The sequence below is a fragment of the Aspergillus karnatakaensis genome (genome assembly GCF_047715665.1).
Source record: "Aspergillus karnatakaensis strain CBS 102800 unplaced genomic scaffold BJY04scaffold_3, whole genome shotgun sequence".
Lineage (NCBI taxonomy): Eukaryota > Fungi > Ascomycota > Eurotiomycetes > Eurotiales > Aspergillaceae > Aspergillus > Aspergillus karnatakaensis.
The window spans coordinates 697,052-723,629 of record NW_027395715.1 but is presented as its reverse complement, the minus strand read 5'-3'; the positions used below and the strand labels follow the sequence as shown (position 1 = coordinate 723,629).

Genomic DNA, 26,578 nt, shown 5'->3' with positions numbered 1-26,578 from the left:
GACGTTAAACCGAAGGGGGAGGGAATAGTCTTGTCGGTGAACTCAAGTCGTTTCTGTATCTGCAACAGATAATCAGTAGCTGTGACCAATGCACTGCAGCCCATCTTCATACCATCTGGAAAAGAAGTCTTACAATGCATTGCTTATACTGCTGGTTCTTTCGATGGGTAACACATTCTGGAGGGAGTATCCGCGTTAGGAAGTAGTCGAAGAAGTTCTCTGCTGTGGGATGACATCCTTTAGATCAATGGTCCTTGAGCTCGGCGAGCGTGATGCATCTTCAGGAGAGGGGGTGTTAGGATTATACGAATAGAGCCAGAAGGAACAATACCATCAATTGATGTTATAGATGTTGGATGCCCTCGACGGATGTGAAGGTACCGGACAAGGATCCATTTACCTGCAATAGAGGTAGGTATAGCAACAATGAGGGTGACCAGGGCAATTGTTTCTGACGCTGACCAGGCCCTTATAGGGTCGCCAAATCAAGGAGAAATTGTGATCTAAAAATTTAAGAGACAACGTTGTAGTCTAGATAGAAGGGGGAGCATAAAGATCCATTATATAGATTCTCTCATAAACCCTATCCACATATACTGTCTCATCCCAAGGTTTTCTGCGCATGAACCCACCTGTCTCCGGTGCTGCTCACGGGCGGCCAGCAAAGATATCAGATTCCAGCTCGGAGTGATTGGGTTCTGTCTTTCTATAGTTTATTGGCTGCGTATTACAAGCTAAGCTGTTCTTGATTGTCTCATGCATGCAGCCCGGGGCCACAATTGACAGAAACGGTCAGTGTTTAGATTGAGAGGGTCGGTTCTCATTGACGCGCTGTTGATGCCATTCGTCATCTGTCACCTAAATTTCTCATGGAGCTTTTACTTGTGCCCCAGTTCGTAAAATGCTTCCTCCTAAGTGATGGTAGTGGGATACTGTGAAGATCTTAGCGTGACCAGCCCGGGATGCAAAAGCAACATGTCGGCAGATATACTCCATAGGAGACTAAGCATGAACCATGGCCAGGGATGAAAGTACGCAAGTAATACGCGAGCCACTTGCTCTACCTTGAGACTCACGAAAGAATAGACCACGCTTTTGCATAGTAAGCCTAGCTACGATACCAGCGCCAAGGGCCCATGAACCGGAACGTGAAACGAGATCGCCTTCTACCAGAGGTGCTGTAGCCCATGAGCTGAGGTACGCGACTTACTCTCCTGGGTGAGAGACCCTCGGCTGCCAAAAAAGCCTACGAAGTGGGCTGAAAGATACACGGTAATTTGGTCAAATCGGTTCACTCTTTGAAAAAGCTGGAAGGTGGGAAGACAATGTAAAGGTAAGGCTCTCTAGGTACCACTACAAGGCTCGCTGAGCCCTCGAGAAGCCGCCCTAAAGTAAGGATAAAGTGCTGAGCAGGAGATGTGTATGCACGTTCGAAAGGCCCGGTCAGTCACGGCCGATACGTCAGACCTGGGTCATAATACTGTGGTACCGGCTGTCCCTCAGGTCAAGAGTGTCTCCTGCACCGTGCTTGCTAGCCCCCAATATAGTGTAGCTCACTCATGACGTGGCTGTTTGAATGCGAGAAGTAGGTTGATTGACTCGAAGACTTTCAGTACCTAGGCTACCTAGTAAGTAGCCGAAGGGCTTGGTGGGTCAATTGAGGGCTCACGCATAAAGTATCTATATTGGAAATCACGCCTCTGAGCCAAAACCTGCATTTGAACGGAATACTTTGGAGCTTGGGTAGGAGTATATCCTTGTAGTACCGCACTCGCCTCCGCGTCGTCATACATAGAGTGTTCCAAGCCTTCAGGCACTATCTTGTTGATCAACATCTGCTATATGACTAAGGACATGGCCATACCTGGATGAAGGGGGTGAACCCCACGACCACTTTGACGAGCTTGAAGACATAGGACCAGGGTCCAGATCCCAACAAATGACGTGGGTATGGCAACGGCAAGGGTGATTATGGCAATTGTATCTGATGTTGACCAGGCCATAGCGGGTCTAGCTCTAAATGAGATCGAAGCAACGTTGTGAGAAATCTGAAGATATACTGTCACCACAAAAAGTGACGGATTCAAGGCTCCTTAAGTAGACGAAGCATCCCCCGCACTGTAACTAATTCAGATCAGAATTGCCCTAGGTCATTGGAACTCGAAGCAAAGCCTGACCCTTGTCAGTGAACCACAGGCCATAAAATTACCAGCGGAGGCATGCCAAGCACAAGAGCAGGCTAGCATCGTTACACCGAAATCAGGAATGATGCATTTTTGTAAATTACCTAGGTATCATATTTCGGTCAGGTCAGAAATAGCGAGTATTGCCACGGGGAGTCAGCGGAGATGTGACGATCTGCTGTCAGTGGCTGGGATTAAGCAGCAAGAGGTAGCCTTGAGGCTTGTGTATAGTTTCTGTTGCAGGATTTGAATCCCTGATGAAATGGAGTGTCGGACACTCCATTCTTACCAGGGTTGAGCCAATGACAATAAAAAGTGGCATAGAGCACATACTACTATGTACAAGACGCATGCTGACAACCTTCTATCAGGTTTTCTTGCGTAGCAAGCTGTTGCCGTTCAGTTGCGCGTCATTGAAAACCGATACACTCTCGGCTCGAAACCCCAATCAGCACCTGTACAACGTCAAAGGGTTTTTCTTTTATCGCGAACGGACAGGAGCGGCTCGCCACCAAGGTTATTTAGATCTAGATCTACGACTTCGAGAGACCTCACCTTTCTCTAAGAACCCAAAACAGAATTGTTATTTCAAAAAGCCGTCTTAGCTAAACTCATCGTTATATCCAATATCATTCCAACTCGACACACCCTACTCCAATCATTCTCTACGCCAGAAGAAAACAATAAGTAGATTGCACATGTATCCATATAGCCACTCTCTGTTCCGTCAAAAGCCAGGTCGCCCCGTCGAATGCATACGTTGAGTGCTCAGACCACACTAGGCCCCTGGCGAGGTTGCGTCTCCTACAACGAGGGTTTATCCGGAGTCTCATTCAGAGGATCGGTCGGTCGCGGAGTAGCAGCTTCGAGATCGATTGATGTTGCAGGTACTATGGACTCTGAGTCTTGGCGGTAGAGCTGTTAGTTTGATATCTTGAAAAGATACCGGTAATATCCAAAAGAATAAAATCAATGAAAGGTCTGTAGTATGCGTAAGAACTATAAAGAAAGTTGCCATTCATACCGGAGCAAGAGAAGTCGCTGGTGCGTTTGGATCGTCCAGCTCGAAGCTTCAGCATAAGACTCGAGGCCCCGACGACCGATGTGGGTATAGCGATGACGAGGGTAATTAGGGCTATTGTCTCCGACGTTGACCAGGTCATTGTTCAAATGAGATCCTTAATAGTTGATATACGAATATAATGTAATGGAATTTGGAGAAAGCAAGTTCGGTCATTGTGGGTAAGAAGAAAAATGTCATGAAGAAAGGAAGTACAATAAATATTCGATGGAAAAATGGAAGTGTCGGGACAGAAAATAAAGGTGGTTGATAGATAAGTCTTGGTTTCACTGCGCGTGGGGCTGATAATACTTGGCTCAAAAGAAAGAACCTGGAAGTGTTGGTTTTGTGGGATAGTGCGTAATGGCAAACAATCTCCTCCTTCATTTATTGCGAGCTGCTGACAGTCTGCACCAACAATCGACAATAGAGCTTAGAGCTCTCTGCCGTCAAGGCTGAGCACCAGATCGTAGTGACTTGAAGCACTATGAATGTCGGTCATTCGCCCAAAAGTCCTCCGACGACCCTGGTTCTGCTGACAACCATTATTTGCTACATAGTAGACCTGTAGGGACACTTTACTCCCTTGCAAGACAGGTATAGGATTGACTCAACCATACTTAAGTGTTCGAGTTGCCCACTGTTTGTCCTTCCAAATTTCGTATTACAAAATCGTTAGATGTTTTTGATTGCCCATGCCATTGTACTCTATAAGTGATGTGGTCATTGAAAGACATACACCATTCCTGCTCGGTCAACGCTAATAACCATGCCATACGGTACCCTTAGCACCGCGATATCCTGTATAAAGTCTAGATGGCTCTTCAGCAGTTGTTGCTGCTGAAGGCTGATCACAGTGCTCCTTGGTAACCGTCCACTTCCGCTGCGCTTGCCGTTCCCTTTCGAGCTACTGGCACTGCTAGAGCTGGGTAGATGTTCCGTGGCCACGACTAGAGAGGGCACAGGCTGAGATATCTCGTAGCGTGGAGACCCGGTTGCGCCGCCATCAGAGACGGCGTCGAGCCCACTGACAACGGTAGAAAATTCCGGGCGTGCTAGATCCCAGAACCGAATTTTGCGGTCACAGCCCCCAGATATTATGAAGCCGCATCGTGTCGCGTTATCTTTGCCATCGTCAAGTGAGTCGAATCCAACGTTGAAGGCGCAGATGCCGGATGGAAGAGCTGACGGCGATGGGCCGGATGGGTGATCGGCGGTTCCTGGTCCTTCTGTAGCAAAGCGGCTAAGCATGCCTTCGGGCCGGTCTCCCTCGACAAGCCAGGCTTCGTAGTCTTTTGTACCTAGTTGGGTATGTCGCGGCTTTTGGCTGTCTGTGCCTTCTTTCGAATTCAAGTTGAGCCCAGGAGAATCTGCCCGATATACCTCCCGACACCGTACCTTCTCAATATCCCAAACGGTTATCTCGTTTCCGTGACTGCCACTTCCAGATACGCATACCCACCGACCACGGCCTTTTGTCGGATGAGCTTGGAGCCTATGAATGGGCCCCGAGCCTGATAGGCCCCATGCCTTGAGCCGCACCTGGAACCTGAGATCCCAGAGGTCGAGAATGCCATGAGATGTGCCAACAAGAAGCCAGTTGTGTCTGCGGTCGCAGCAGAATGTGGTAGGTGTGCCGTGGTGAACGGGGTTCTGGAGTGTATAGACCGGAAGCATGCTCTTCATATCCAAGGCAATGATTCGGCACATACTTGTTGCAATAAGCAGCGTTGACTGCGCATCGGCGCGAAAATGCTCAATCCAAAGAGCATGCTCGACAGATCCATCTGCAGATGTAGGCAACTGATACTCACGTACAAGTTGTAATTTCCCATAGCGTGCCGTTCCGTTAGAGTTATGGTAATCAACCTTGACAGCGTGGATACTACCATCAGTAGCACCGCTGATAAACGTGTGAGTATTCTCAACAAACGTCAATGCTTTTACTTTTGCGTCGGGAGAATGTCGGTAGGTTTGTCGTGACCGAGGTGTGAGATTCTTCTCCAAACGCGTGGTGTCCCAAACCTTGACAGTTCCGTCATCGGAACCGGTGATGAAGAACGAATGGTCTGGAGCGACTACTACCCGATTCGCAGGTCCACTATGTTCTCCAAACAAGGCAACAAGTGATCCTGTCGGCTTCCAGACCTTGTTTGTATCCCGGTCGTTAGCCTTTGCAATAGGTCGCCGAGTGTCTACCTCTTTAACGTATGGGCCAAGATCAAAAAAGTCAGTGGGGTAATTCTCCGCAAAGACAGAGTCCAAGAGCTTCAGGACCATGGGGTCATCTCCTCCATACGAATGATTGGCGCGATAATGCTGCACCTGAGACTTGAGAGGCTTCCTATCACGGGGAGCCGGGGATGGAGTTGGCTCCGCTGTATCTTTTTGAGTCGGAGCGCCTATCTTTCCGAAAGCACTTTCTGAGCTGGTGCCTGTTTCCGCATACGCTTTTGCAGTGTCTTTGCGGTTGAGTAAGCTTATGGCGCTGGGCTTTTTCTGAACTCCAGCTGCTAGTCGTTTCACACTCAGGTGCTCGGCCTCATTTGAAGAACTTTCCTGTTCTGGGCTTCGAGTTCCCCCTACAACTCTCGGCTCGGCATCAGAGCTAGGGGGTGACATTGATCTAGAGGCTGGAGCTGCACTTGGAGACGATGCAAGGGGTGAAGGTGCTGGGGAGTGTTTTGGACGAAGGGTATCGATGGTATTTTGCCGCGGAGTGCTTATAGCGCTGTCGAAGTCTCTTGGTGCATGGCTACCAGTTCGCAGATGGCGTCGCCGGGAGCCCGTAGTATCGATCGTGGTTGACGCATCAAGTAAAGCGTCGGTAATGGTATGTGTCTTGCTGTCTTCAGCTCGTGTTGGGTGTGGCCTTCCCAACGAGTTTCGTCTTGCTTTGATATTTTGATTCTTGTCGAAGAAAACTGTTTGAGGTGTCACACCATAGTCGTTCAATGGCACGACTTCGTTCAAGGAGGATGTCCCACTCTCATTATCTTTACTTTGGCGCAGCGAAACTCTCCAAATATAGTCTCGGAGACCGAGCAGTTTCGGCTCTTCCTCCGTACTCATTCCCATATTTCGTAACCTTGTGATCCACTGTTCATCCTCTTCGTTTCTCGGCTGCGCGCTCAGAGACAAAGCTTTCTGATTCCTCCTAGGATGCAATGAGTCAGCATTCCCCAGGATTGAGGCACCATCCCGGTTGATAGATCTCCAGAATAGACCTTTCTCGGTCTTCGAAGCCCATACAAAGGCCAAATCGAATACAGCCTTCGGGAGTGGTGTTTTTAGAGCATCAAGTACGCTTCCTTCGGAGAACTCCACAATATTCATCTTCAAGAAAGGGCGAACAAGAGGTGTGAGGATGGAATACTTGTCGGCCGCAGACAAGTACTTAGTGGAATTGATCACGAAGCTAACGGAAGCTTCTCGAATCCAGACATTTGGATGTACTAGGAAGCGTACAGTGGCATGCAATAGATCCCATATAGTTGACCTCTGGAACAGACCGAGGTCGGCCATGGCCGCAAGGGAGCGAACGACTCTCTCAACAACAAACTCCTCTGGGTCCGTCATGGATTGCACCATCAGGGGTAGAATATACTGCTCCAAGCTCGTGCTTCCAACATAGGCAGCGACGCCGACGACAGCTTCGAAGAACGCACACTTGAGAATCCAGTTTCTATCGTTCAGGTATGTGTTGAGATGGCTTAAAATCACCTCGTTGGTTTTCAGATTGCCAAAGAACACGCATAAATCGGGTACCGAGCCCAAGAATGCACGACGAACGAAGGCATCTGTGTCTGTTAACAAGGCTTTGGTGTGCGCCTCAAAGTAATCGAGCAGATCGATTCTTGCAACATCGTAAAGATTCTGGTAGGTAGCATCTTCCGCCCACCTCGGCTCTGACCCAACCGGCATTAGCGTAGATAGGCGTGTGTCGGATCGCAATGCTTGCATCATATCCAAAAACCTGAGTGAAGAATGTGCTAGTGATGCAATACACGCCGCATATGCAGCGCGAACTGATGGGCTTGGGTGTGAACTCGGACCTGGGACAAATGGTTGTATCCGGGGAAAAATGTATTCTGAGAAGAGGTACGCATTCACAGGAGAAACAACCTGAACCATTTCCAGTAGCCTTGTGAGGGCACGTATTGCGGCGACCTTTACGGAATCTGCTCGATCGTTGAGCAATATCATAATGTATGGAAGTATTCGGTCCAGCTTGGCTTCGTCGGACAACCTTTCCGCGAATGCAAGCAGAATATCGCAAGCTCTGATTCGTGCGGACGATTTGGACGTGTTACGAAGGCTAGAAACAACAAGGGACAGGAAGACGAGAACACCATCGTCGGCAGGCGTGCGAACCTTTGAATTCTGATACTCGTAGCGTGGAAGATCGAGCTCAACAGGAAAAGTGCTGCTCGTGAGCTTGGAATATGTGCTGCTGGATCCGTTTTTGGTGGCCTTCGGGGATGCACCTAGGAAGTAGGATATCTTGTCGAAATCGAGAAAGACCCTTTCGATCCTGTCATCAGCCTCTCCTCGATTCGCTGTGCCTGCCTCCACTTGAGTCCTGCCTGAAGACGGGTCGGTCATGAGTGACATGTATTGATGCAAGAAACTGTAAAAGTACTCCGGGAATGCTTTATTCTTCCAGAAATTCAGATATTCATCGGCTGAGTATCTTGATTCTGGGTCGAGTTGAATCATATGAAGAATCAGGGCTCGTATCTCAGGATCTTCGATCTTGCCTAGCTGGCTGTGCTCCGGGCTGTATTCGCCTTTGCGATATTTGTACATTTGGCTCAGGCTGAAGATCGGCGACTCGAGAAAAAGTTCGGCAATAACACATCCGGCACTGAAGATGTCCATGGCCCAGTTCAAGTTCCTGTTCCCCGCCTCCTCGTTCGCAACAAGAAATCGCTCAGGAGCCAGATAGCAGGTTCGCCGCCCGGACGTATCAAAGTAGAAGGAAAAATCTGCGGGATTATCCTCTGGGAGGAATGTAGGTTTGAAGGAAGAAGAGAAATCCGAGAGATAAACCCAGTTCCAAGCCGTGACCAAGACATTCTCTGTCTTGATATCGCCATGGAAAACATCTTGTGCATGGCAGTCCCGAAGGGCGCAGAGTAGTTGAAAGGCAATCCACTTCTTCTCTATGTCTTCTGGGAATGGACGAGTACTATGCCAGTTAGTGTTTCGAGTTTTATTTAATCGGCCCTAGGGGGGCAATGTGCATACCTCATTCGATCATAAAGCGAGCTGTGAATATACTGACGAACAAGGTAACCTCCAGTGCTTGTTTCTAGTATCCTCTGATAGCCTAAAGCGTTCGGAACATCTGATAGAATTGTGCGTTCACCTGACGAAGACATTAGGGACTTCGGTTAAGATGCAAAGGCAGCTATATAACATACGAATGATGGCTTTGACGTATGGCTCCAGCTTCATACTTGGGTAAGGTTTCATGATTACCTTTACAAAGACTAGGCCATTTTTTTGTCTTGCCCGGATACTTTTCATAAACCTGCCCCCGCCCATAGACTTCTCATAAGTGAGGTCCGACAGCTCGGGGATATCAATCCCCGCCGAGCCCGCCGAAAGGGTCGTGAGGGAGTAGCCTTGACCCATAATGACGCAGCGTCTTCATTTCACGAGATTCTCACTCATAGAACGATTTTGCCCAGGCGATCATAGCTTATTCCTGTGTATAAGCTGTGGTAAGCGGCTGTTGAAGGTCGCTTTGATGAAACCTGCACGATGAGAGTTCGCCAGTAATTGGAGGAACACGCGTTGGTAGGCAGAGAGTCTAGAGCGGCGGGCAGATGATGGCAATCTCACGGGATCAAGGCGGTGAAGGCGGTGAAGGTTAGGTACTCTGCTACCTGTCTCCATGAGCCCTCCTCGTCATCAACAATCATTTATTACTCTCGTGCCTTTGCTATAGGCGTTTTAAATCAATATATGAACATGCTCAGCTGTCTAACTTTCCACTAGCTCACTCACAAGCCCTGCGGAAGACTCATCATATTCACCCGCATTGGACTTCTTAAGAATTCGATACCTACCCCTGTTCGAGTCTTGGTCGAGTTCCGCTCCAATCGGCAGCTGGTTTCCTTGACCCCCTGTAGGTAGGCCAATCCGTAGCCCTGATGGTTCCACGTATACCAGTTGACAACTTCTAGCTAAACTGTGGAGTAGAGTGTTTTCTTCGAAGAGACTTCGCCCGACACTTTGGCCTCATGACCTGTTCGCTGTACAATTAGCTCTTCTTCCTTCGTGGGGAAAGAGGGAAGATTTTTAATATTGATCGAGGTCTCCGGAGCCTAAAACTGGCTTTGTTCTAATTCTGGAGGAGTCTCGACCAGTCACCATGAGACGCAATTCAGTGACATCGTTACCCATCCCCGAAGACCTTGAACATCATAACATCCCGATTATCGACGACGATGAGCCGCTTATAGACGTGCTGCAGAAGCTGCAGAGGTAATAATCCACCGCTTGCTTCGCTCGTTATGAGAATTCTAACGCCCACTCTAAAGTTTTCTGACCATTTCAGTATCCGACGTTTGGTATACCTTTGAGGAAATAAAGTCCGCACCAGACAAACGTCTTAGGTTGCTTGTCAATTCACTGGCAGAAAGCTCGCACAATCCTCGCATTGTATCGGCATTAATGTAGGTTCTAGACTTACTGCCTATTATAGCCAAGTACTCAGCTCAGTCTCAGGATCCTTAAGTGGAAGTTTGGCAAAGCTGCTGAACACGACGGGGGCCCAGACGAATCCAGAGGTTATTTATGCGAGTACATCGCTTGGCAGTTCCTTTGCCATCTGAACCGACGTGAACTGATCGAGTACTTACTCGAGGAGCTCAAAAGCTCGACGCCACGCATATCTAGCGTTGAGGGCGCGGAAGCTGGCGTGTCTGGCCTTCTAGCTCCCTCGGTGGAGAGGAGCAGTCGTGGAGAGGAGAGTACCCCGTTATTGTCGGAACCTACCTCTCAGACCGGTGGGTTTGAAGACGGTACCAGGCACAGCAGCTTCCTCGGAAATGGGGTGCAAGATACTGACAATTATTTCGATGTCGCGGACGGCGATGAAGAGCTCTCGATGTTCCTTGGCCTAAACGCTCTCGAGATTGCAACAATTGCTCATGCAAAGAAATTTCTCAGTCAGAAGGTGGTCCAGAAGGTAGTCAACGATATTTGGAAGGGAGAAATTGTCTTTTGGGACTCATTAAGCGTCCACTCGACTAGAAAACCCCAAGTATTTAACAAAAGGTGCAGTTTTGCATTCCTCGGGCAAGTAAGAGATTTTCGTGAACTAACGTGTTTATAGGACAGCAGATCCGTACTCTCGTTTAAGGGTGCCGGTTTATAGGAAGGCTTTTGAAGCACTCTTTTTTGTCTCTTTCCTCTTGCTCTATTATGCCGTTTTGATAGAGAGGAAGCCGGATAGGATCGGTGGCTTTGAGGCTGTCCTTTATGTATGGATTGCAGCTTTCGCTTATGACGAGCTGAGTGGTGTCGCCGACTCAGGAATGCTCTTCTATCAGATGACATTTTGGAACCTTTGGGACTTGTGTATTATCGGCACCGGACTTGTCTTCGTTGTAACAAGTAAGTCAGTCCATGATTCATGCTTTCTGCCTGTTATGAAAGTACTGACTAAGAGACTCAGGAGTGATTGGCCTTAGTAAAGACGACGGATATATCACGGACTTGTCATTTGACGTACTCTCTCTGGAGGCACTGTTCCTCGTGCCCAGGTATGTCGACTATAGCAGAGGGCCCGGAAGAGTAGCTTGCTCAAGCTGGCACTAATGTGGCTTTCCCTAGAATTTTCTCTCTCGTCAGCTTGAACCCGTACTTTGGAAGCCTGGTACGTCAGGTTGACCGTGTTGTTTCTGGAAACTGCAGACTAATGAACTTTCACAGATTCCCGTTCTCAAAGAAATGGTACCAATGTGTTTCTCGAAAACATGCGACAAGGCTGATTCTTACACGATCTAGACCAAAGCCTTCTTTCGATTTACCCCTGTAATCATCGTTTTGTATTTGGGTAAGTGGATTCAGTTTGCCGCCCGCCCCGAACAGCTGAGGCCAAGTATTTTGACGTTCTGGGCTAGGGTTCTTAACCACCTTCACGATGCTTGCCCGTGACCGACTTTCTTCCAAAAAAATGTCTTGGATTTTAGTGAACGTGTTCTTCGGGTATGGCGGTGAATGTCCCCAGTTATTGACCGCTTGCTGATTAGCCCCCGCGAGGCAGATCTAATTATCTGGGTTTTGTGCGTCATTCTCTGACTGGGATAGCAGATATGCGTTACTGATGTGGCTGAATTGATTGGCTCACAGGACATTTGTTCCGATGTAAGTGCACGGCCCTCGGCGGCTACCATGCGGTTGAATCTCGAATTAAGATTCTTGTCAAAATGGTTGGCTCTGGCTTCTGATTGACTGACGCGCTAAATATTAGATTTCCCCGATCTTTGGATGTGGTTTGATGTGAGTGTCCCGGAAGGAATGCGGATGCTGCGCCACAACATACTCCCGATGAACGCCTCGCATACACTTTTCATCACGTTTTGATTTTTATTCCATGGTGATATTTTTCTTTGACATATTCGACATTAATTCCTCCTTCAGCAATTATGGTGGCGGTGCGATCCGGGCGTTTTCCTGCCCCGGGATGGGTTACTAGCCGCCCTATACTTCCTGATTACAAGCTAACACTGCCACGCATAGGCTCGTTTTTGTGTCGGTGACAAGTCTGCTTCTAATCTCATCGCTGGTTAGTTTGATGAGTATGAGCTTGGAAGGCGTACGTTCCCCAGCTAAACCGGGGTCATTCGTGGCACTGAAACAACTACGGCTAGGTTATGTCGCACGCCCGAGAAGAATACCTTTTTCAGTTAGTAGTGATACGCTTTGTTGCATGGTCAACCGCTAATCGCTGGGTAGGCTAGCAATCTATGTGCTGGAGAGTAGCACTTCTAAGAGGCTGACATACTTCATGCCGCCGTTGGTAAGTCTGATCGTGTCCGCCTTGATCCTTTGTAGTAGGTGGTGGCATTAACGTGAAGCGCCGTTGGGCCTGCAGAACCTCATTCCGCTGCTCTGCATTCGCCCTCTAAGGCTTTTTCTGCCCTCGGAAGACATTCGGCGGGTGCGCATCATTCTCCTGCGGGCAACCCACCTTCCATGTGTTGCGCTGCTATGGGCCTTTGAGTCAGGCCACCGCCTCATGACCCGGCAAAGTAGCCTTACATCTTCACGCCTAACACCAAGGGGACTAAGCCGTCCCACTTCCATGATTCGTGCTCGCTCAAACCTGGATGCGCGCTCGCGGGCTTCGCTGAGAACTAGGAGATCTACTGAGACCCAGAGACTTGAGCAAGAGGACATGGCGTCTATGTTGGAAGATATGGAACGGTTGCGCGTGCAGGTGGAGCGAGTAGCTGCCGCCGTAGGAGTCCATCATCGTAACCGACAGTGATATGTGTCTGCTGAACGGGTCAATTGCCCAATTCCCTCAGACTGAAAGTTGTCGAGGAAGGCCTGCAGCAATCGACTCTCCTTAGTCCCTTCACTTGAAGAAGACCAAGCGCTTGGGGCCGTGATGTGCCGGTCGGGTTATGTGGCGACGCCCAGCTCATGACGACGGTACCTTTCGGTAACATCTCGGAGACATTAAAGACCCGTGTACTTCGGACCAGGACTAGTACAATGCACGATTAATAATACTAACCCTCGAAGGCGATCTTTCGACTTCTTGGAAATTCATTACCTCGGTTGTTTACAACTAGCTCTCACCCTTGTTTGGCACCGGAGTTAGCTTTGCAACCCATTATGCCGCTCAGCACTTCTTCAATCGTGGAACCAATCGGCCAACAATAGGTATCAAATTGGAGTGAAGACTGTTGGTGGTTATAGCAATTTTCGGAGGCGTACCCTCTTCTTACAGGGGCTCGTATTTACACGCACCCCGTGCATGTATGGTCCACATCCTAAGCACCTAGTCTTGTGGAAGCTCACACACTGATTCGGCCAGTCCTTGGAGTGGATCACGAAAGACCTCTCGATGAGCCTATTAATCCTCCCCTCTTATCTGGTTCCTCTTGCACTCGGTCTGTTTTCATGTCTGGCGAACACCTTCTTTCCGCACTGTTACCCCCAGAATCCATATGCTACCATATTGGCAAGAATGCCTGTAGATCACCGGGCAATCAACCCTAACAAGATCGAACAAAGAAACTTGAAAGCGAGACTTTGGTGAGCTTAGAGTGCGAATCCCCATTGATGCGTTCTGCAACGTCGAGGAGCAGGCCAATAGTAGCAGCAGGCCAACCAACTGCAGAAATAAGAATAATAAGCAACAATAACCCTTTGCTTAGACGAGCAGCAATAGTAAGTCGAATAAGATTGTCTGGCGATCAATTGTTGGGCTGGCGGTTCGGTGCCTGCGCAGCGCGTGGTTCCCCCTCTCTTCTCTTCCAAGTTCTCTCTTTCCTTGCCCAGGCTCCCGCTCCAACCTTCCTCTCCATCCAACCCACAACCACCTGTCAACTCTATCTCAACCTGTCAACCTCAATAAAGCCTTGCTCGCCCCTTTCAGCCCATTTTTTCTCGGTTTCGCCATTTGGTCTCGGACGATGCGGCTGTGTTTACCAATCATACATGTCGACACGCACTGCACTTTTGCCAAGCAAGAACCAGACTGTCGGGTCCTCACTATGCCTCTTTCAACAAGAGAAAGAAACAAATTTCTGCGCGGTGTCCAGCCGGAATGCGACGATCGGAGCTGCCAGGCGCCCTCGAGCGTAATAATCTTCTTGCGGCCTGATGTTGCTGTTGGTCGCTTCGCAGCATGATTCGAGACCCCCCTCTTCCGTCAACCTAACTGGGTCCTTTTCGCTTCGCCTTGACAAAGATCCCTGAATGATCCTCGTTCTCTCGCTGGAAGCGCCTATCTCCTGCTTCTCACCCCTCCATCAAGAGCGTGAACCCTGCCAACTCGGACAAATTCGTTTGGCGGCAGTGACCGCTTCTCCAGTCATTTCGCCAGCCTATGCAACCCTCCTATCGGATTCAGCATTCATGGATAATATTTGACCGGATCACAATGTTTCGACGCTAATTCCTTGCACATTTCGTCTGAAATGCCGCGCCTATCTTCGCACTGCAGAATTGGTTGCGTTGGATCCAGGCCGGCCCTGCACAGCACCTAGGTACCTTCCCTCACCCACCCCCTTGTCCCCCGGGCTCCCCATCAGTCATGACACACCCACCTTCTCCTCCTCGTTCTCTTGCTACCCCCATGTAGCAACAACTCCTCAATTCTGCCTCGCTAGGCAAGTCTCCACGGTTGTTGCCTATACTTTAAACCGCTTAATCGACATGGAGAAGAGTCTCTCCTCCAATCGTTGACTGGCTGGTGCTTGACGAAACGTTTAAGCTGCTATTAATGCGTTCGGCGCAAATCCTTATTTTCCCTGAACATTCTTTTTGCCAGAGCCATTGTTTTCCAGAATTTACTTCAACCTCTCTTTCACTTTTGCTGTTTGCCCTATAAACTGGGAAAGCCTTCGTGCAAGTCGGGACCAACCTTGATAACAATCAGCATAGGGCACTTTCTTTACACTTTATCATTAACTTCCATCGCGCTCGTTGACTTCAAGGTTCAGTCTTCTGGCTACCTTACCATGAATTATCCACCTGGGCCATATTATTTCTCCTCCACCACCGTCCCCACCTCATCGACGAGTGATATCATGCAACAAGGCCATCCGGCTTACTCAAATCCGTTGCGCACGACTGCAGTCTATCCTTTTCAATCAACTGAAACTGGCTTAGGGATCTCATACGAACAAGACCATGCCGTCAACAGCGTTAGACCGTGTCCTCCTTCCCAGACGTATACAGCAAATTGGTGTGGCCATTGGATGGCCCCGACACTGCCCTTCGGATGCTCGCTTAACACCAGTCATATGTCGCCTGCAACATTCTACGAGCCTTACTCCAGTTCTGACGCCTCTGTGTCACCCCTCGACTATCCCGGTCCGCATACAATGACTGCCTCGTCTAGCCGTGGGCCAGCTTTGGATCTTAGAACGGGCCCCGATTTAATGAGCACGCATGCGTACAATTACTGGCCCAATACCCCTTGTTCGGATACAGAAGCACGAATAAAAGAAGAGCCGGACAACGAACATCAGGACAGACTGCATCTGAAGCACACGGAACCTCCTTCAGCGCCTCTCTTTGCACCAGTGGCACAGCACAAGCTGGAAGGTCATATTCCTAAGCTCGAGGGCCTTGAAGAAGACGATACCGGAGATGCAGAGTCAATCGAGTACGATATTGAGTACAACTCTTCCGTGGAAGCCTCGGACTTTCCAGCCGAGCTCAACCCTACTTGGGACGGAGGTCTCAACTCGCAATCTGGTTATGAACAGCTCAAGGTTCCGCCTGCGAGCGGCCTACAATGCACAATATGTGGGCTTCATTTTACTCGCCGGTCTAATTGTCGAGAGCACATGAAGCGACATGATCCCGATGGTCGAAAGTCTTTCCCTTGCGAGGAGTGTGGGAAAATCCTCGGGCGCAAGACTGATCTCAAGAGACATGTAGACAGTGTATGCATTCCTCACACTCTCTTAGTCACCCATGAGCGTTGCTAATGCTTGAAAGGTTCATCGAGGAATTCGCAAATTTGGATGCGACGAATGTGGTGCCCGCTTCAGCCGGCATGACACGCTTGCGAGGTTGGTCAAACCTGCCTTTTCTTTTCTTTTCTTTTCTTTTCTTTTCTTTTTTTTTTTAAAAAAAAAAAAAATATATATATATATATACAATGTGCGCATGACTGACATTATCAATCCATAGGCATCTGGCGGATGGATGTAGGCGATTTGGTCAAAGATCCAGCCGTCCCAAACCGGCAACCAATACCATTCCTCCGAGACAGGCGCAGGCTTTCCCTCAACGTGGGTGATGAGAATGATTTCTGAAGGCAACGAACCCTCTTACATCAAAGAGAAGGCGAAGTCTGACTATGTTATGTGGTGCTCCTAACAGCCGCATTGAAGGTCAGCATTGTATATTTCACGCGACATGATATCGGGAGGCTTTTTGCTTTTACTTGCATCCTGCGTTGCATGGGATCTGTTTTGTACCACCAATTTTTGTTAGATCTGAGCTCGAGTCTGAGCACATTTTAGATGAGAGCAGCTTGGAGCTGATAGAGCATAGTGTCAACATGGCAGGTCCATGGGATGGTTTTGTGGGTTGGGCTTGTTCTTAAGCATCCTGGAGGGGGCATTTTGATAGCTTGAGTGTGTTATCTGCATGTTTATGTTTGTGCCTCGCAATTCAGTACGAACAGACTAGACTGTTTAATTCCGGAGCCTTATCATCGTTAACGTTGTATAACTCAACCATCCGGCTCTCCTTTCCGAGGAAGATTATGATAACGGAAATCCGAGCCGCGCCAGCATCGACCATTTATACCTCCCCGAGGAATGTTCGCAGTTTGTTGTTGCGATATTACGCGAGCTGAGCCCCAAATATCCGGAGTAACGCAATGTAACGTTCCAAAAGCAAGCCCAAGGATGACTCGGGCACCGGTCAGCGAGCAACGACGTATATCTCAGGCCAGGCCCCAACCAATCTGTGATGGGTTTAAATAGTCCGAGCAATGTGCGGTTCTGCCAATATTCACCGCTCGGGAGGGGTCCCTGAAATATCGCCTCGAGCCCCCGAACTAAAAAGTCGGAGAAGGCAGAAGTTAAATCTGCTGGCGAGAATATTTTGATTCGATTACTTGTACACAATCTTCACAATGAGCGCCACAGAGACCATTACCCGAATCACGGCAGATAACGTCGCTACTCTCTTCCCCGACGTTGATACTTCCCTTGCCCGCGAAGTCCTCCCTGCTGCGGCTATCACATCCGTCACAAACAGCAATGATCTCGCAGGATATGACGACGAGCAGGTCCGTCTAATGGACGAGGTCTGCATTGTGCTCGACGATGATGATAAGCCCATTGGAAGCGCCAGCAAGAAGACATGTAAGCCTTCACCCCTTTATGTTTCCCCGCCACCCCAGATTCTTCCGCCTAGGAGAACCCCGCCCGCCAGTATACTTCAGGAATGCAAGCGCTAACGCTCCTTCTACCTGCAGGTCACTTAATGACGAACATTGACCGAGGCCTTCTTCACCGCGCCTTCTCCGTCTTCCTATTCGATTCCCAAAAGCGACTGCTCCTTCAACAGCGCGCCTCCGAGAAGATCACTTTCCCTGATATGTGGACGAATACTTGCTGCTCCCACCCTCTTGGAATTCCCGGCGAGACAGGTTCGCAGCTTGACGCTGCTATCCTAGGTGTTAAGAGGGCTGCGCAGAGGAAGTTGAACCACGAGCTTGGCATCAAGCCGGAGCAGGTTCCCATCGACAAGTTCGAGTTCTTCACTCGGATTCATTATAAGGCGCCCAGTGACGGAAAGTGGGGAGAGCATGAGAGTACGTTCTATGCCGACGTCTGTTTCTTATCGCGCACGGTCTCGCTGACAGTTCTTGCTATTAGTTGATTATATCCTTTTTATCGAAGCGGACGTCGACCTCGACGTTAACCCGAACGAAGCCCGTGACACAAAATATGTCTCCGCGGAGGATCTTAAGGAGATGTTCAAGCAGACCGACCTGAAGTTCACGCCCTGGTTCAAGCTCATCTGCAACTCCATGCTTTTCGAGTGGTGGAGCCACCTGGGCTCCCCATCTCTGGAGCAGTACAAGGGCGAGACCCAGATTCGTCGCATGTAACGGAGGAGAACTGGGAAGATATAAATTTGTTGATGATATAGCAGCGTTTATTCCCCAATTGCATTGGCTCGTGTAATTCATTTATTTCAGGCTTCGCTCTGCACAGCACATGAAGCATATAAATCTTGGCGTGCGGTTGTTCAAGGTTTCTCACCCGTCCTGCCTGTTCTAGCATAGCTTAGCTCAACTTGGATCCAGATGGCAATATATCCATCCATCCACGACTCCATTGACTCCATCTCCCAACCAACCAAACAGTTGGGCTTAATCAATACCTCCCCGAATCCGTAACCAACAGCACAATACAGCTCCCCAATATAACCCCACCAACAACCACAAACGTCAGCTGCGTCTTCCACCCGCTCTGCACAAGCGCCACCTTCCGACTATACTTCTTCACCGTCTTGATATAATTCGCCAATCCATTCCCTAGGCTCACCAGCGCAAGCACCCAAAACACAATGCCCATAGGAAGGGACATCTTGCGCTCGAGACTCGACGGCTGAGACCCGAAATGGAAGGACATTAGGAGTGCTATAGATACGACGCCGAGGTACATGGAGAGGCGGAGCCAGGAAAGGAATGTGCGCTCATTCGCGCAGTGGTCGCGAGCGTCAGAGGCTGAGTTTTCGAAGAGCAGCGCGCCGAGGTAGGGGCGGGCGAGGAAGATGTGCGCGCTGTCTTCGAGATGTCTGTTCAGAGGCCGTACGTTAGTGTCTAGTCCATTAAAGATACGGGTGGAATGTGGAGGGGCATGGCGAAAAGGAAGCAAGGTGTGGGAAGCTTACTCCTCGACAAGAACTGGTTTCGCATTGGCTGGGTTAATCAAGGGATTGTATCGCGGTCGCGTCTGGGCTGTGCCACTCCGCTCTGCGGGCGTGGTCTCTGGCATGCTGGTCCGGTGCTATATTGGGGGTCTTGTTGATATGGAAGCCAGGATGTCGCTGTTGCACGGTCCCCGGGGCACGATTCTATCAACTCGCATCTTCTGGATGTAGAAGTTGGATAGAGAAACTAGGTGTCGGCGTCCTAATTAGGTGATTTTTTGCTTCCTCTAGCTCGAGACAGCTGATCGCATCCGACGACGATCCACGTGATAGCTCTAGCTAGGCTATTCCGCTTTAAGCGCAGCAAGGTTCACATTCCAAACGGAGTTCGGAGCTTGAAATCTTCTAGAAGCCATCCTTCCATCTCTGAGAGTTTGAATGGATAACATCCCACTAAACCGCAGTATACAAGCTGAGCTGATATCTATGAATTGCATCAGAAACCAGTGGTTGGCGATCTCACCCCTCCCCCGGCTCGGCCTACCTTTTGCGGTCTCTGGCTGGTGGAGACGATCTGCGGGGCATCCTTCATTCTGTCAGCGTAAACATACGTGCGAGCGAACAGGTTTCTGAGCAGGAACAGCCTCCGATGGCTTGCAGCGCCTGCAGTCGCTCATTGGCGGTTGCAATGAGAATATCAAACTTCCACCGGTCCAAGACACACCGCTGCAATGCGAGAGGGATGGAGCCGTGAGTCATGGGTGAGAACTGTATAGGCGTCGCGAGGGTATGATTTGGAGTGGATCCCGGACTAGGCGGGTTCTTGTAAGCGCGGAAATGGTACCAAGACAAAGTCTTATTGCGGTCTCATGGGCCTACTTATGCTGCTTGAGGGCCTCTTTCCTATCTCCCCTCCAGTTTCCTCTTCTTCACCTCCCCCGTCCTCGCTGCGATATCAACCCTGTCGCCGCAAAGCCAGCGCAATTGCGTCATCGCGATGAAGAGCTGGTGATCTTTTTTTTACTGATCAACGACTTCCCCATTACCCCACGAATCCGACACCGCAGTTTCAAGCATGACTCGTGACGGTAGCGCTGCTCTCAGCGCGCCGGAAGGCCAGTCGCTCCTCAGTCGCTTCCGCTCCAGCTCTCCGCTGGCCGAAAGGGCCATTGCTCGTGATCTTGAGCAGTACGCCGACGACGATGACTCGGCTTCCACCGCGGACGATGAGGCTTCCGAGCGCTCGACGATCCGTCCGATTCGGAGCCAGCCGGGAACAGCAACCCATTCCCTGGCTGGTTCTTACCAGCGGCCGAGCTTCTTTACGACAGTATCTCACGCGACTGTAGTTCCTTATCGCCCGGACAACGAAGGACTGACGTGGAGAGAGCGGGAGCAGGCAATCGAAGAAGAGCGAGAGCTTCTCACAGATAATCACTTCCTTGACCCGGCGACGACGAATAAACGCCAGCGAAGAGAATCCCATGGCCCCGCGGAGGAAACCACATCTCTGCTCCGCAGAGGAAGTGGGCACTCGTACAATGCAGCGGATGCTGAAGACATCGATCGCAAATGGGAGGAGGCTGTTATGGCGGGATTGATCCATACTACCTGGAAGCGTGAGGCGATAGTGATAGGCAAAAATGCAGCTCCTTTGGTCGTCACCTTTCTGCTCCAGTATTCCTTGACTGTGGCTAGTATTTTTACCCTAGGTCATCTGGGTAAGAAGGAGTTAGGAGCAGTTAGTCTCGCTAGTATGACTGCCAGCATCACCGGTTATGCAGGTACGGTCTTCGCCTTCTTCATGTCTAGACAGTTGCTGACTAGAGTTTGCTTTAGTTTACCAAGGCTTGGCGACCAGTCTAGACACACTCTGTGCCCAAGCTTATGGCTCTGGTAAACGAAAGCTTGTGGGTCTACAAATGCAGAGGATGGTTTACTTCCTATGGGTCATATCTATTCCAATCGCCTTGGTTTGGTTCTTCGCCGACAAAATCCTGCTTAGGATCGTACCGGAGAAGGATGTAGCCAAGTTGGCTGGCTTGTACCTGAAAGTGGTCGCCCTGGGAGCTCCAGGCTATGCTGCTTTTGAGAGCGGGAAACGATTCGTCCAGGCGCAGGGAATCTTCTCCGCGTCACTATATGTCTTGCTCATATGCGCTCCGCTCAATGCGTTCATGAATTGGCTGTTCGTCTGGGTAAGACTTTCCAAGCTCCTATTACCGTAAGACAGCTCAGCTAACAGAACTTCTGGTATAGCAATTCGAATGGGGCTTTGTTGGTGCGCCTATCGCCGTTGCCATTACGGACAACCTCATGCCCGTGTTCCTATTCCTCTATGTGTACTTCATCGACGGAATTGAGTGCTGGAATGGGCTGACCACGCGCGCCCTACATAATTGGAGCCCCATGATTCGGCTTGCTCTCCCAGGCTTGCTGATGGTCGAGGCAGAGTGTCTTGCCTTTGAGGTACTAACTTTAGGTTCTTCATACCTCGGTACTACCCCACTTGCTGCACAGTCGGTCTTGTCCACAATATGCTCCATTTCATTCCAGATCCCTTTCACTCTATCTATTTCGAGCAGCACACGTCTCGCCAACCTTATTGGTGCTACCCTCGTTGACGCAGCTAGAGTAACTGCCAAAGTAGCCGGAGTAGGTGGTGTCCTTGTGGGCTTCCTCAACGTGATTATCATCTCCTCACTCCGCTACTACCTCCCGCGCCTCTTCACCTCCGACGATGAAGTCATCGAGCTCGTGGCCCAAGTGCTCCCCTTCTGCGCCGCTTTCCAGCTCTTCGACTCCCTAGCCACAATCTGCAATGGTATCCTGCGTGGACTCGGACGCCAGGAGATTGGTGGCTACGTGCAGCTCTTCTGCTACTATGCCATTGCTATGCCGATTAGTTTTGGAACCGCGTTCGGGCTTGGATGGGGTCTTTTCGGGCTCTGGAGTGGCGTTGCGATTGCGCTGTTTTTGGTGTCGGTCATTGAAGCTGTGTTCTTGACGCAGACAGACTGGAATCGGTCGGTCGATGATGCGGTGAGGAGGAATGCGGCAGCCTAATACATGAAAAAAATGTTATTGATGGAATGTGTATGAATGTATGCTCATGTCTGCGTATGTGTTATGTTGATGAGATTTGGTTTGATCTATATAGTCGTGAGAAGCTTGTATGATTTGAGTTGACACCAGGATATAAGGCTATTATATATACCGGTATGAAGTGAACGGATATTGAATGGATATTGTTAAGATTAAAGTAGACATGTTATATTTGTTTAGTGTGTTGAGGATATAGATAAAACAGACATATCAAGTCTAATACTCCAGGATAGCCCACGTCGACTCATCAACAGTCGAGAAAATAACACCCGAAGTAAGCAACTCATCACCAGCGCGCGCAACATCCGCCATAGGAAGACTCAGCTTTGCCGCAATGACCTGCGCATGCAACCCCTCATTGGTCTGCGGCTCCAGCTTCAACAGGTTATACATCTTCCTTGCAACAGCACTCATAGCAGGCAAATTGCCCCCACCACTCGTAGTATTATCAATCCCACCCATCGACGCATCCCCACCACCAACACCACCCGGCGCACCACCCCCGGCACTCGGCGGCGCCCCCCGAGTATGAAACAAATGCACGGCCGCGGCCTCCAAAAAGTGAAAATGCAACTCATTGATATCCGTCAACGGTCTCACACAATGCGTATTAATGACCTTGCGGTCGCCAAACAGCGTCTTGAGCTTCCCAAACACCTTCGCATACCCGTTTATTTCAACTCCGTTGCGGTCCTTGCCGGATTTGCCTAGGTCATCCGTTGTGTCCATGGAGTCATCGGCGCTCGGGGTGATCCACATCTTTGCTTCTATCTCGCCGGTGCCGTCGTCGAGCTTGTATGTGATGTTTGTGGATTGGGTGGAGATGTTGCGGACTTGGCCGATGAAGACGATGCTGGAGACGTCTTGGGAGTCGATGGTGTAGTTTGCTTCGGGGTAGGGTTGGGTTGCGTCGAGGATTTGTTTTATGGTTACGGGGCGCAGCGTTGTGTTGTTTCCTTCTGACTGTAGGGTTATTCGTGTTAGTATGGGATTCATAGGAGGGCGATGGGATGGGGAAGTATACCTTTCCTCCAGAGGGACTGCTTGACTCTCCGGCCATGAAGCCACCGCCGCCGCCGCCGCCGAAAGAGTTACCTCCATAGCCGTAATTGTCTGTGAGAAATTAGCATCTTTATCAGTGGAAGAGTTGTGCATTGTACGTATCCATACCCATAATGCGTGTTTTATTTGAGAGACCTGCAGAAGTTAAGTGGTGCAACAAATATCTCTCAGCGTAGTAGGAGCTTGAAGCAAGTCATTTTACCTCTTCGGGACGTGTTCGACGCGTCGCGGGGATCATTTGTTTGTCCTGTTTGCCTCAGCTCTCCGGACCATGAATGATCCGCCGCTCACCGCCTTACATTTTTCCTACCGTTATCAGAAAAAAAGTCTCGAGCCAAGACCAGACAGACACAAGATCAGTACGATCTTTTTTCTTAAAAAAAGTCCTAAGATGGCCCCTCGCGCGGCCTCTCCGGCCCTTTCGGAGAACGAATTTGACATTACCGGAGCGCTCTTTCAGAATGATAGCGGCTCCGACACCGATGTCGACCAGACGAAACCACCCAAGCGCAAGGCGCCGGTATCTCAGAACCTTAACCTCGATTTCCTCGGAGACGCGGGCGGCTCGGACGAAGATGACGAGGCTTTTATTGCGGAGCGACAGACGTCCGCAAACCGGAAGGCTGCGAACCTCAAGGGTCGCACGGTGAAGAAGGGCGGTGGCTTCCAGGCTATGGGATTGAATGCGAATTTGCTAAAGGCGATTACACGAAAGGGATTCTCGGTTCCGACGCCCATTCAGAGAAAGACCATACCGGTTATCATGGAAGACCAGGATGTCGTGGGTATGGCGCGGACAGGATCCGGAAAGACGGCTGCATTCGTGATTCCCATGATTGAGAAGCTGAGGTCACATAGTACGAAGTTTGGTGCTAGGGGTTTGATTATGTCGCCTTCTCGAGAGTTGGCGCTGCAGACACTAAAGGTAGTCAAGGAGCTGGGAAAAGGCACGGATCTCAAGGCTGTGCTGCTGGTTGGTGGTGATAGTTTGGAGGAGCAGTTCAGCATGATGGCGGGCAACCCGGATATTGTTATTGCGACGCCCGGTCGATTTCTGCACCTGAAGGTTGAGATGAACTTGGATCTGTCGAGTATTCGGTATGTCGTCTTCGATGAAGCCGATCGGTTGTTCGAGATGGGTTTCGCGGCTCAGTTGACGGAAATTCTGCATGGTCTTCCCTCTACGAGGCAGACGCTGCTATTCTCTGCGACATTGCCCAAGTCGCTGGTGGAGTTTGCGAGGGCCGGTTTGCAGGACCCTACTCTCATTCGCTTGGACACAGAGAGTAAGATCTCTCCTGATCTTCAGAATGCGTTCTTCTCTATCAAGTCCGCGGAGAAGGAGGGTGCTTTGCTTTATATTCTACACGAAGTCATCAAGATGCCCACAGGACCGACGGAAGCATCGAAGAGGTTCAAGGAAGGAGGTTCCGATGATGCGAAGAACAGGAAGCGCAAGCGAGATATGGAAAAGTCCATCAATTTCAAAGAGTCACCGACGAAGCATTCGACAATCGTCTTCGCAGCTACGAAACATCACGTTGATTATCTATACTCGCTTCTCCGCGAAGCTGGTTTCGCTGTTTCATACGTCTACGGAGCTCTTGACCAGACTGCCCGAAAGATGCAGGTTCAAAACTTCAGAACTGGTGTCGCGAACATCCTTGTCGTGACTGACGTGGCAGCCAGAGGTATCGATATTCCCATTCTGGCTAACGTCATCAACTACGATTTCCCATCTCAGCCTAAGATCTTTGTTCATCGAGTCGGTCGAACAGCCCGTGCCGGAAAAACAGGTTGGAGTTACAGTCTCGTCCGTGACGCTGATGCCCCCTATCTCCTCGATCTACAACTCTTCCTTGGCCGCAAGCTCGTTCTCGGCCGCGACTCGGGCAGCCAAGTCAACTTCGCGGAAGACATCGCAGTTGGTAGTCTCCCTCGCGACGGCCTCTCAACAAACTGCGAATGGGTCACGAAGGTCCTAGAGGACGACACGGACATCTATGGCCAGCGGACTGTCGCTACGAAGGGTGAAAAGCTCTACCTACGCACCCGTAACGCCGCCGCCCCCGAGAGCGCCAAGCGCGCAAAGGAAGTCGTCTCCTCCGACAGCTGGACAACCATCCACCCTCTCTTCCAAGACGACGCCAGCCAAATGGAAGCTGAGCGCGAGAAAATGCTTGCCCGCATCGGCGGGTACCGACCACAGGAGACAATCTTCGAAGTCCAGAACCGCCGCGGCGGCAAGGGTAACAAACAGAGCAACGACGCTGACGAAGCCCTGGACTCGATCCGCAAGGTCCGGACTAAACTCGACAACAAGAAGAAACTCCGCGCCCAAGCTGAAGAACTCGCCGAAGCTGCCGACGAGGACGACAAATTCACACCTACCACAAACGGGGTCGATGGAGCCGACGACGACGGCGCTTTCTCAGACGCAGAAGACACCCTCCCCGCAGACAACATGTCGCTAGCCTCCGAATCCGACCTCGAAGTCACATTCTCCTCCTACAACAACCCCTCCAACTCAAAATCCAACAAATCCGACCCCGCCTCTACATCAAGCTTCCAAAACCCCGAGTACTTCATGTCCTACACCCCAACCGCCACGAACCTCGCCGAAGACCGCGGGTACGGCGTGCACTCCGGCACAAACACAAACTTCGCCTCGGCCACACGCTCCGCAACAATGGACCTTCAAACCGACGAAGGCGGGCGCGGATTCGGCGAGCCCCGCACGATGATGCGCTGGGACAAGCGGCATAAGAAATACGTCGCACGCGCTAACGACGAGGATGGCTCAAAGGGCACAAGACTGGTGAAGGGTGAGTCCGGCGCAAAGATCGCGGCCAGTTTCCGGAGCGGAAGGTTCGACGCATGGAAGAAGGGGAAGAGGGTCGGTGGGTTACCCCGAGTTGGCGAGATGGAAGCCCCGGAGCTTTCAGGTGGACATTTTGCTGGTGGGTATGATGGCGGGCGCAGGTTTAGGCATCGCGGGGAGCGGGCGCCTAAGGCTGCGGATCCGATGAGAGCGGATTACGAAAAGATGAAGAAGAAGGGCGAGGCGGCAAGGGAGAGGGCTGCGGGTAAGGTTGGTGGAATGGCGGGGAGTGGTAAGAGCGAGATTCGTGGCACGGATGATATTCGGAAGGCCAGAAAGTTGAAGCAGAAGAGGAGGGAGAAGAATGCTAGGCCGTCGCGGAAGAAGTAGTCACGCAACATCCGTGGCTAGTTGTTACTTTTTGTTTATTACCCCGCTGTTGTGTGTATATGTCAATACCGATAGCTGCCAATTTACTGAGATACCCTTGGTCTGGGCTTCTTCCTGATGGAGGTGTAGGCATGTACAATCGCCATAGAAGCGACAACTGCAAACTCATCGCAAACTACTACTACCAACACCATGAACTGACCCAATACTCTGGTCCTCGCAAACACAACCAGCTAGACAAGCCAAGTTACACACCCACCTGGACCCCTCAGCATAAACCAGCTGAACAAAGTTCAAACAGCCCCAGACGCAACAACACACCGAGCCCCCAATTAGCACAAAGCCCCTTCCGAA

The 26,578-nt window shown here is 50.4% G+C and overlaps 10 protein-coding genes across 10 annotated transcripts; 5 read left to right on the top strand and 5 right to left on the bottom strand.

The window, feature by feature from the left end:
- Positions 1-1,625: 1,625 nt before the first annotated feature.
- Positions 1,626-2,003, bottom strand: BJY04DRAFT_213425 (uncharacterized protein; the record flags this gene model as incomplete). Its single annotated transcript, XM_073714879.1, has 2 exons — positions 1,626-1,816; positions 1,865-2,003. 2 exons carry the CDS (start codon positions 2,001-2,003, stop codon positions 1,626-1,628), a joined length of 330 nt encoding a protein of 109 aa, XP_073576482.1.
- Positions 2,004-2,971: 968 nt separating this feature from the next.
- On the bottom strand, positions 2,972-3,500 carry BJY04DRAFT_178125 (uncharacterized protein). Its single transcript, XM_073709693.1, has 2 exons — positions 3,208-3,500; positions 2,972-3,082 (listed from the first exon to the last, which is right to left on the bottom strand). The coding sequence occupies exons 1-2, from the start codon at positions 3,344-3,346 to the stop codon at positions 2,988-2,990; spliced, it is 234 nt and encodes a 77-aa protein (XP_073576481.1). The 5' UTR covers positions 3,347-3,500; the 3' UTR covers positions 2,972-2,987.
- A 379-nt stretch (positions 3,501-3,879) lies between these two features.
- BJY04DRAFT_228458 (ubiquitin-binding serine/threonine protein kinase VPS15) lies at positions 3,880-9,037 on the bottom strand. The gene is made up of 3 exons (XM_073718845.1): positions 8,670-9,037; positions 8,494-8,614; positions 3,880-8,434 (listed from the first exon to the last, which is right to left on the bottom strand). The coding sequence occupies exons 1-3, from the start codon at positions 8,881-8,883 to the stop codon at positions 3,967-3,969; spliced, it is 4,803 nt and encodes a 1,600-aa protein (XP_073576480.1). The 5' UTR covers positions 8,884-9,037; the 3' UTR covers positions 3,880-3,966.
- Positions 9,038-9,625: 588 nt separating this feature from the next.
- BJY04DRAFT_213423 (uncharacterized protein) lies at positions 9,626-12,751 on the top strand (the record flags this gene model as incomplete). Its single annotated transcript, XM_073714878.1, has 13 exons — positions 9,626-9,738; positions 9,795-9,929; positions 9,982-10,533; positions 10,592-10,872; positions 10,934-11,021; positions 11,092-11,134; positions 11,191-11,211; positions 11,266-11,314; positions 11,382-11,466; positions 12,001-12,076; positions 12,132-12,166; positions 12,217-12,280; positions 12,356-12,751. 13 exons carry the CDS (start codon positions 9,626-9,628, stop codon positions 12,749-12,751), a joined length of 1,938 nt encoding a protein of 645 aa, XP_073576479.1.
- Positions 12,752-14,662: 1,911 nt separating this feature from the next.
- Positions 14,663-16,672, top strand: BJY04DRAFT_76210 (putative C2H2 finger domain protein (Ezf)). The gene is made up of 3 exons (XM_073721020.1): positions 14,663-15,890; positions 15,946-16,019; positions 16,141-16,672. The coding sequence occupies exons 1-3, from the start codon at positions 14,958-14,960 to the stop codon at positions 16,247-16,249; spliced, it is 1,116 nt and encodes a 371-aa protein (XP_073576478.1). The 5' UTR covers positions 14,663-14,957; the 3' UTR covers positions 16,250-16,672.
- Positions 16,673-18,413, top strand: idi1 (isopentenyl-diphosphate delta-isomerase IDI1). The gene is made up of 3 exons (XM_073721021.1): positions 16,673-17,327; positions 17,441-17,779; positions 17,844-18,413. The coding sequence occupies exons 1-3, from the start codon at positions 17,096-17,098 to the stop codon at positions 18,077-18,079; spliced, it is 807 nt and encodes a 268-aa protein (XP_073576477.1). The 5' UTR covers positions 16,673-17,095; the 3' UTR covers positions 18,080-18,413.
- On the bottom strand, positions 18,098-19,109 carry BJY04DRAFT_76204 (DUF202 domain-containing protein). The gene is made up of 2 exons (XM_073721019.1): positions 18,868-19,109; positions 18,098-18,771 (listed from the first exon to the last, which is right to left on the bottom strand). Exons 1-2 carry the CDS (start codon positions 18,969-18,971, stop codon positions 18,348-18,350), a joined length of 528 nt encoding a protein of 175 aa, XP_073576476.1. The 5' UTR covers positions 18,972-19,109; the 3' UTR covers positions 18,098-18,347.
- Positions 19,110-19,285: 176 nt separating this feature from the next.
- BJY04DRAFT_178111 (MATE family efflux transporter) lies at positions 19,286-22,088 on the top strand. Its single transcript, XM_073709692.1, has 3 exons — positions 19,286-20,630; positions 20,686-21,044; positions 21,106-22,088. Exons 1-3 carry the CDS (start codon positions 19,922-19,924, stop codon positions 21,910-21,912), a joined length of 1,875 nt encoding a protein of 624 aa, XP_073576475.1. The 5' UTR covers positions 19,286-19,921; the 3' UTR covers positions 21,913-22,088.
- A 25-nt stretch (positions 22,089-22,113) lies between these two features.
- Positions 22,114-23,196, bottom strand: BJY04DRAFT_178109 (putative replication factor-a protein). The gene is made up of 3 exons (XM_073709691.1): positions 23,122-23,196; positions 22,976-23,064; positions 22,114-22,914 (listed from the first exon to the last, which is right to left on the bottom strand). Exons 1-3 carry the CDS (start codon positions 23,123-23,125, stop codon positions 22,168-22,170), a joined length of 840 nt encoding a protein of 279 aa, XP_073576474.1. The 5' UTR covers positions 23,126-23,196; the 3' UTR covers positions 22,114-22,167.
- A 176-nt stretch (positions 23,197-23,372) lies between these two features.
- On the top strand, positions 23,373-26,354 carry BJY04DRAFT_178108 (ATP-dependent RNA helicase DBP10). The gene has a single exon (XM_073709690.1). The coding sequence runs from the start codon at positions 23,405-23,407 to the stop codon at positions 26,222-26,224; it is 2,820 nt and encodes a 939-aa protein (XP_073576473.1). The 5' UTR covers positions 23,373-23,404; the 3' UTR covers positions 26,225-26,354.
- The last annotated feature ends 224 nt before the right edge of the window (positions 26,355-26,578 follow it).

Coding starts and splice junctions, on each gene's coding strand:
- BJY04DRAFT_178125 (XM_073709693.1), bottom strand. CDS start 3,346: ATGACCTGGTCAACGTCGGAGACAATAGCCCTAATTACCCTCGTCATC. Junction 3,083..3,207: donor CAGCGACTTCTCTTGCTCCG/GTATGAATGGCA, acceptor GCCAAGACTCAG/AGTCCATAGTACCTGCAACA.
- BJY04DRAFT_228458 (XM_073718845.1), bottom strand. CDS start 8,883: ATGGGTCAAGGCTACTCCCTCACGACCCTTTCGGCGGGCTCGGCGGGG. Junction 8,615..8,669: donor ATACGTCAAAGCCATCATTC/GTATGTTATATA, acceptor TGTCTTCGTCAG/GTGAACGCACAATTCTATCA. Junction 8,435..8,493: donor TCGCTTTATGATCGAATGAG/GTATGCACATTG, acceptor TAACTGGCATAG/TACTCGTCCATTCCCAGAAG.
- BJY04DRAFT_76210 (XM_073721020.1), top strand. CDS start 14,958: ATGAATTATCCACCTGGGCCATATTATTTCTCCTCCACCACCGTCCCC. Junction 15,891..15,945: donor TCAAGAGACATGTAGACAGT/GTATGCATTCCT, acceptor AATGCTTGAAAG/GTTCATCGAGGAATTCGCAA. Junction 16,020..16,140: donor CGGCATGACACGCTTGCGAG/GTTGGTCAAACC, acceptor ATCAATCCATAG/GCATCTGGCGGATGGATGTA.
- idi1 (XM_073721021.1), top strand. CDS start 17,096: ATGAGCGCCACAGAGACCATTACCCGAATCACGGCAGATAACGTCGCT. Junction 17,328..17,440: donor AAGCGCCAGCAAGAAGACAT/GTAAGCCTTCAC, acceptor TTCTACCTGCAG/GTCACTTAATGACGAACATT. Junction 17,780..17,843: donor AAAGTGGGGAGAGCATGAGA/GTACGTTCTATG, acceptor TCTTGCTATTAG/TTGATTATATCCTTTTTATC.
- BJY04DRAFT_76204 (XM_073721019.1), bottom strand. CDS start 18,971: ATGCCAGAGACCACGCCCGCAGAGCGGAGTGGCACAGCCCAGACGCGA. Junction 18,772..18,867: donor AAACCAGTTCTTGTCGAGGA/GTAAGCTTCCCA, acceptor GCCTCTGAACAG/ACATCTCGAAGACAGCGCGC.
- BJY04DRAFT_178111 (XM_073709692.1), top strand. CDS start 19,922: ATGACTCGTGACGGTAGCGCTGCTCTCAGCGCGCCGGAAGGCCAGTCG. Junction 20,631..20,685: donor CAGCATCACCGGTTATGCAG/GTACGGTCTTCG, acceptor AGTTTGCTTTAG/TTTACCAAGGCTTGGCGACC. Junction 21,045..21,105: donor TGAATTGGCTGTTCGTCTGG/GTAAGACTTTCC, acceptor CTTCTGGTATAG/CAATTCGAATGGGGCTTTGT.
- BJY04DRAFT_178109 (XM_073709691.1), bottom strand. Junction 22,915..22,975: donor GCAGTCCCTCTGGAGGAAAG/GTATACTTCCCC, acceptor ATAACCCTACAG/TCAGAAGGAAACAACACAAC.
- BJY04DRAFT_178108 (XM_073709690.1), top strand. CDS start 23,405: ATGGCCCCTCGCGCGGCCTCTCCGGCCCTTTCGGAGAACGAATTTGAC.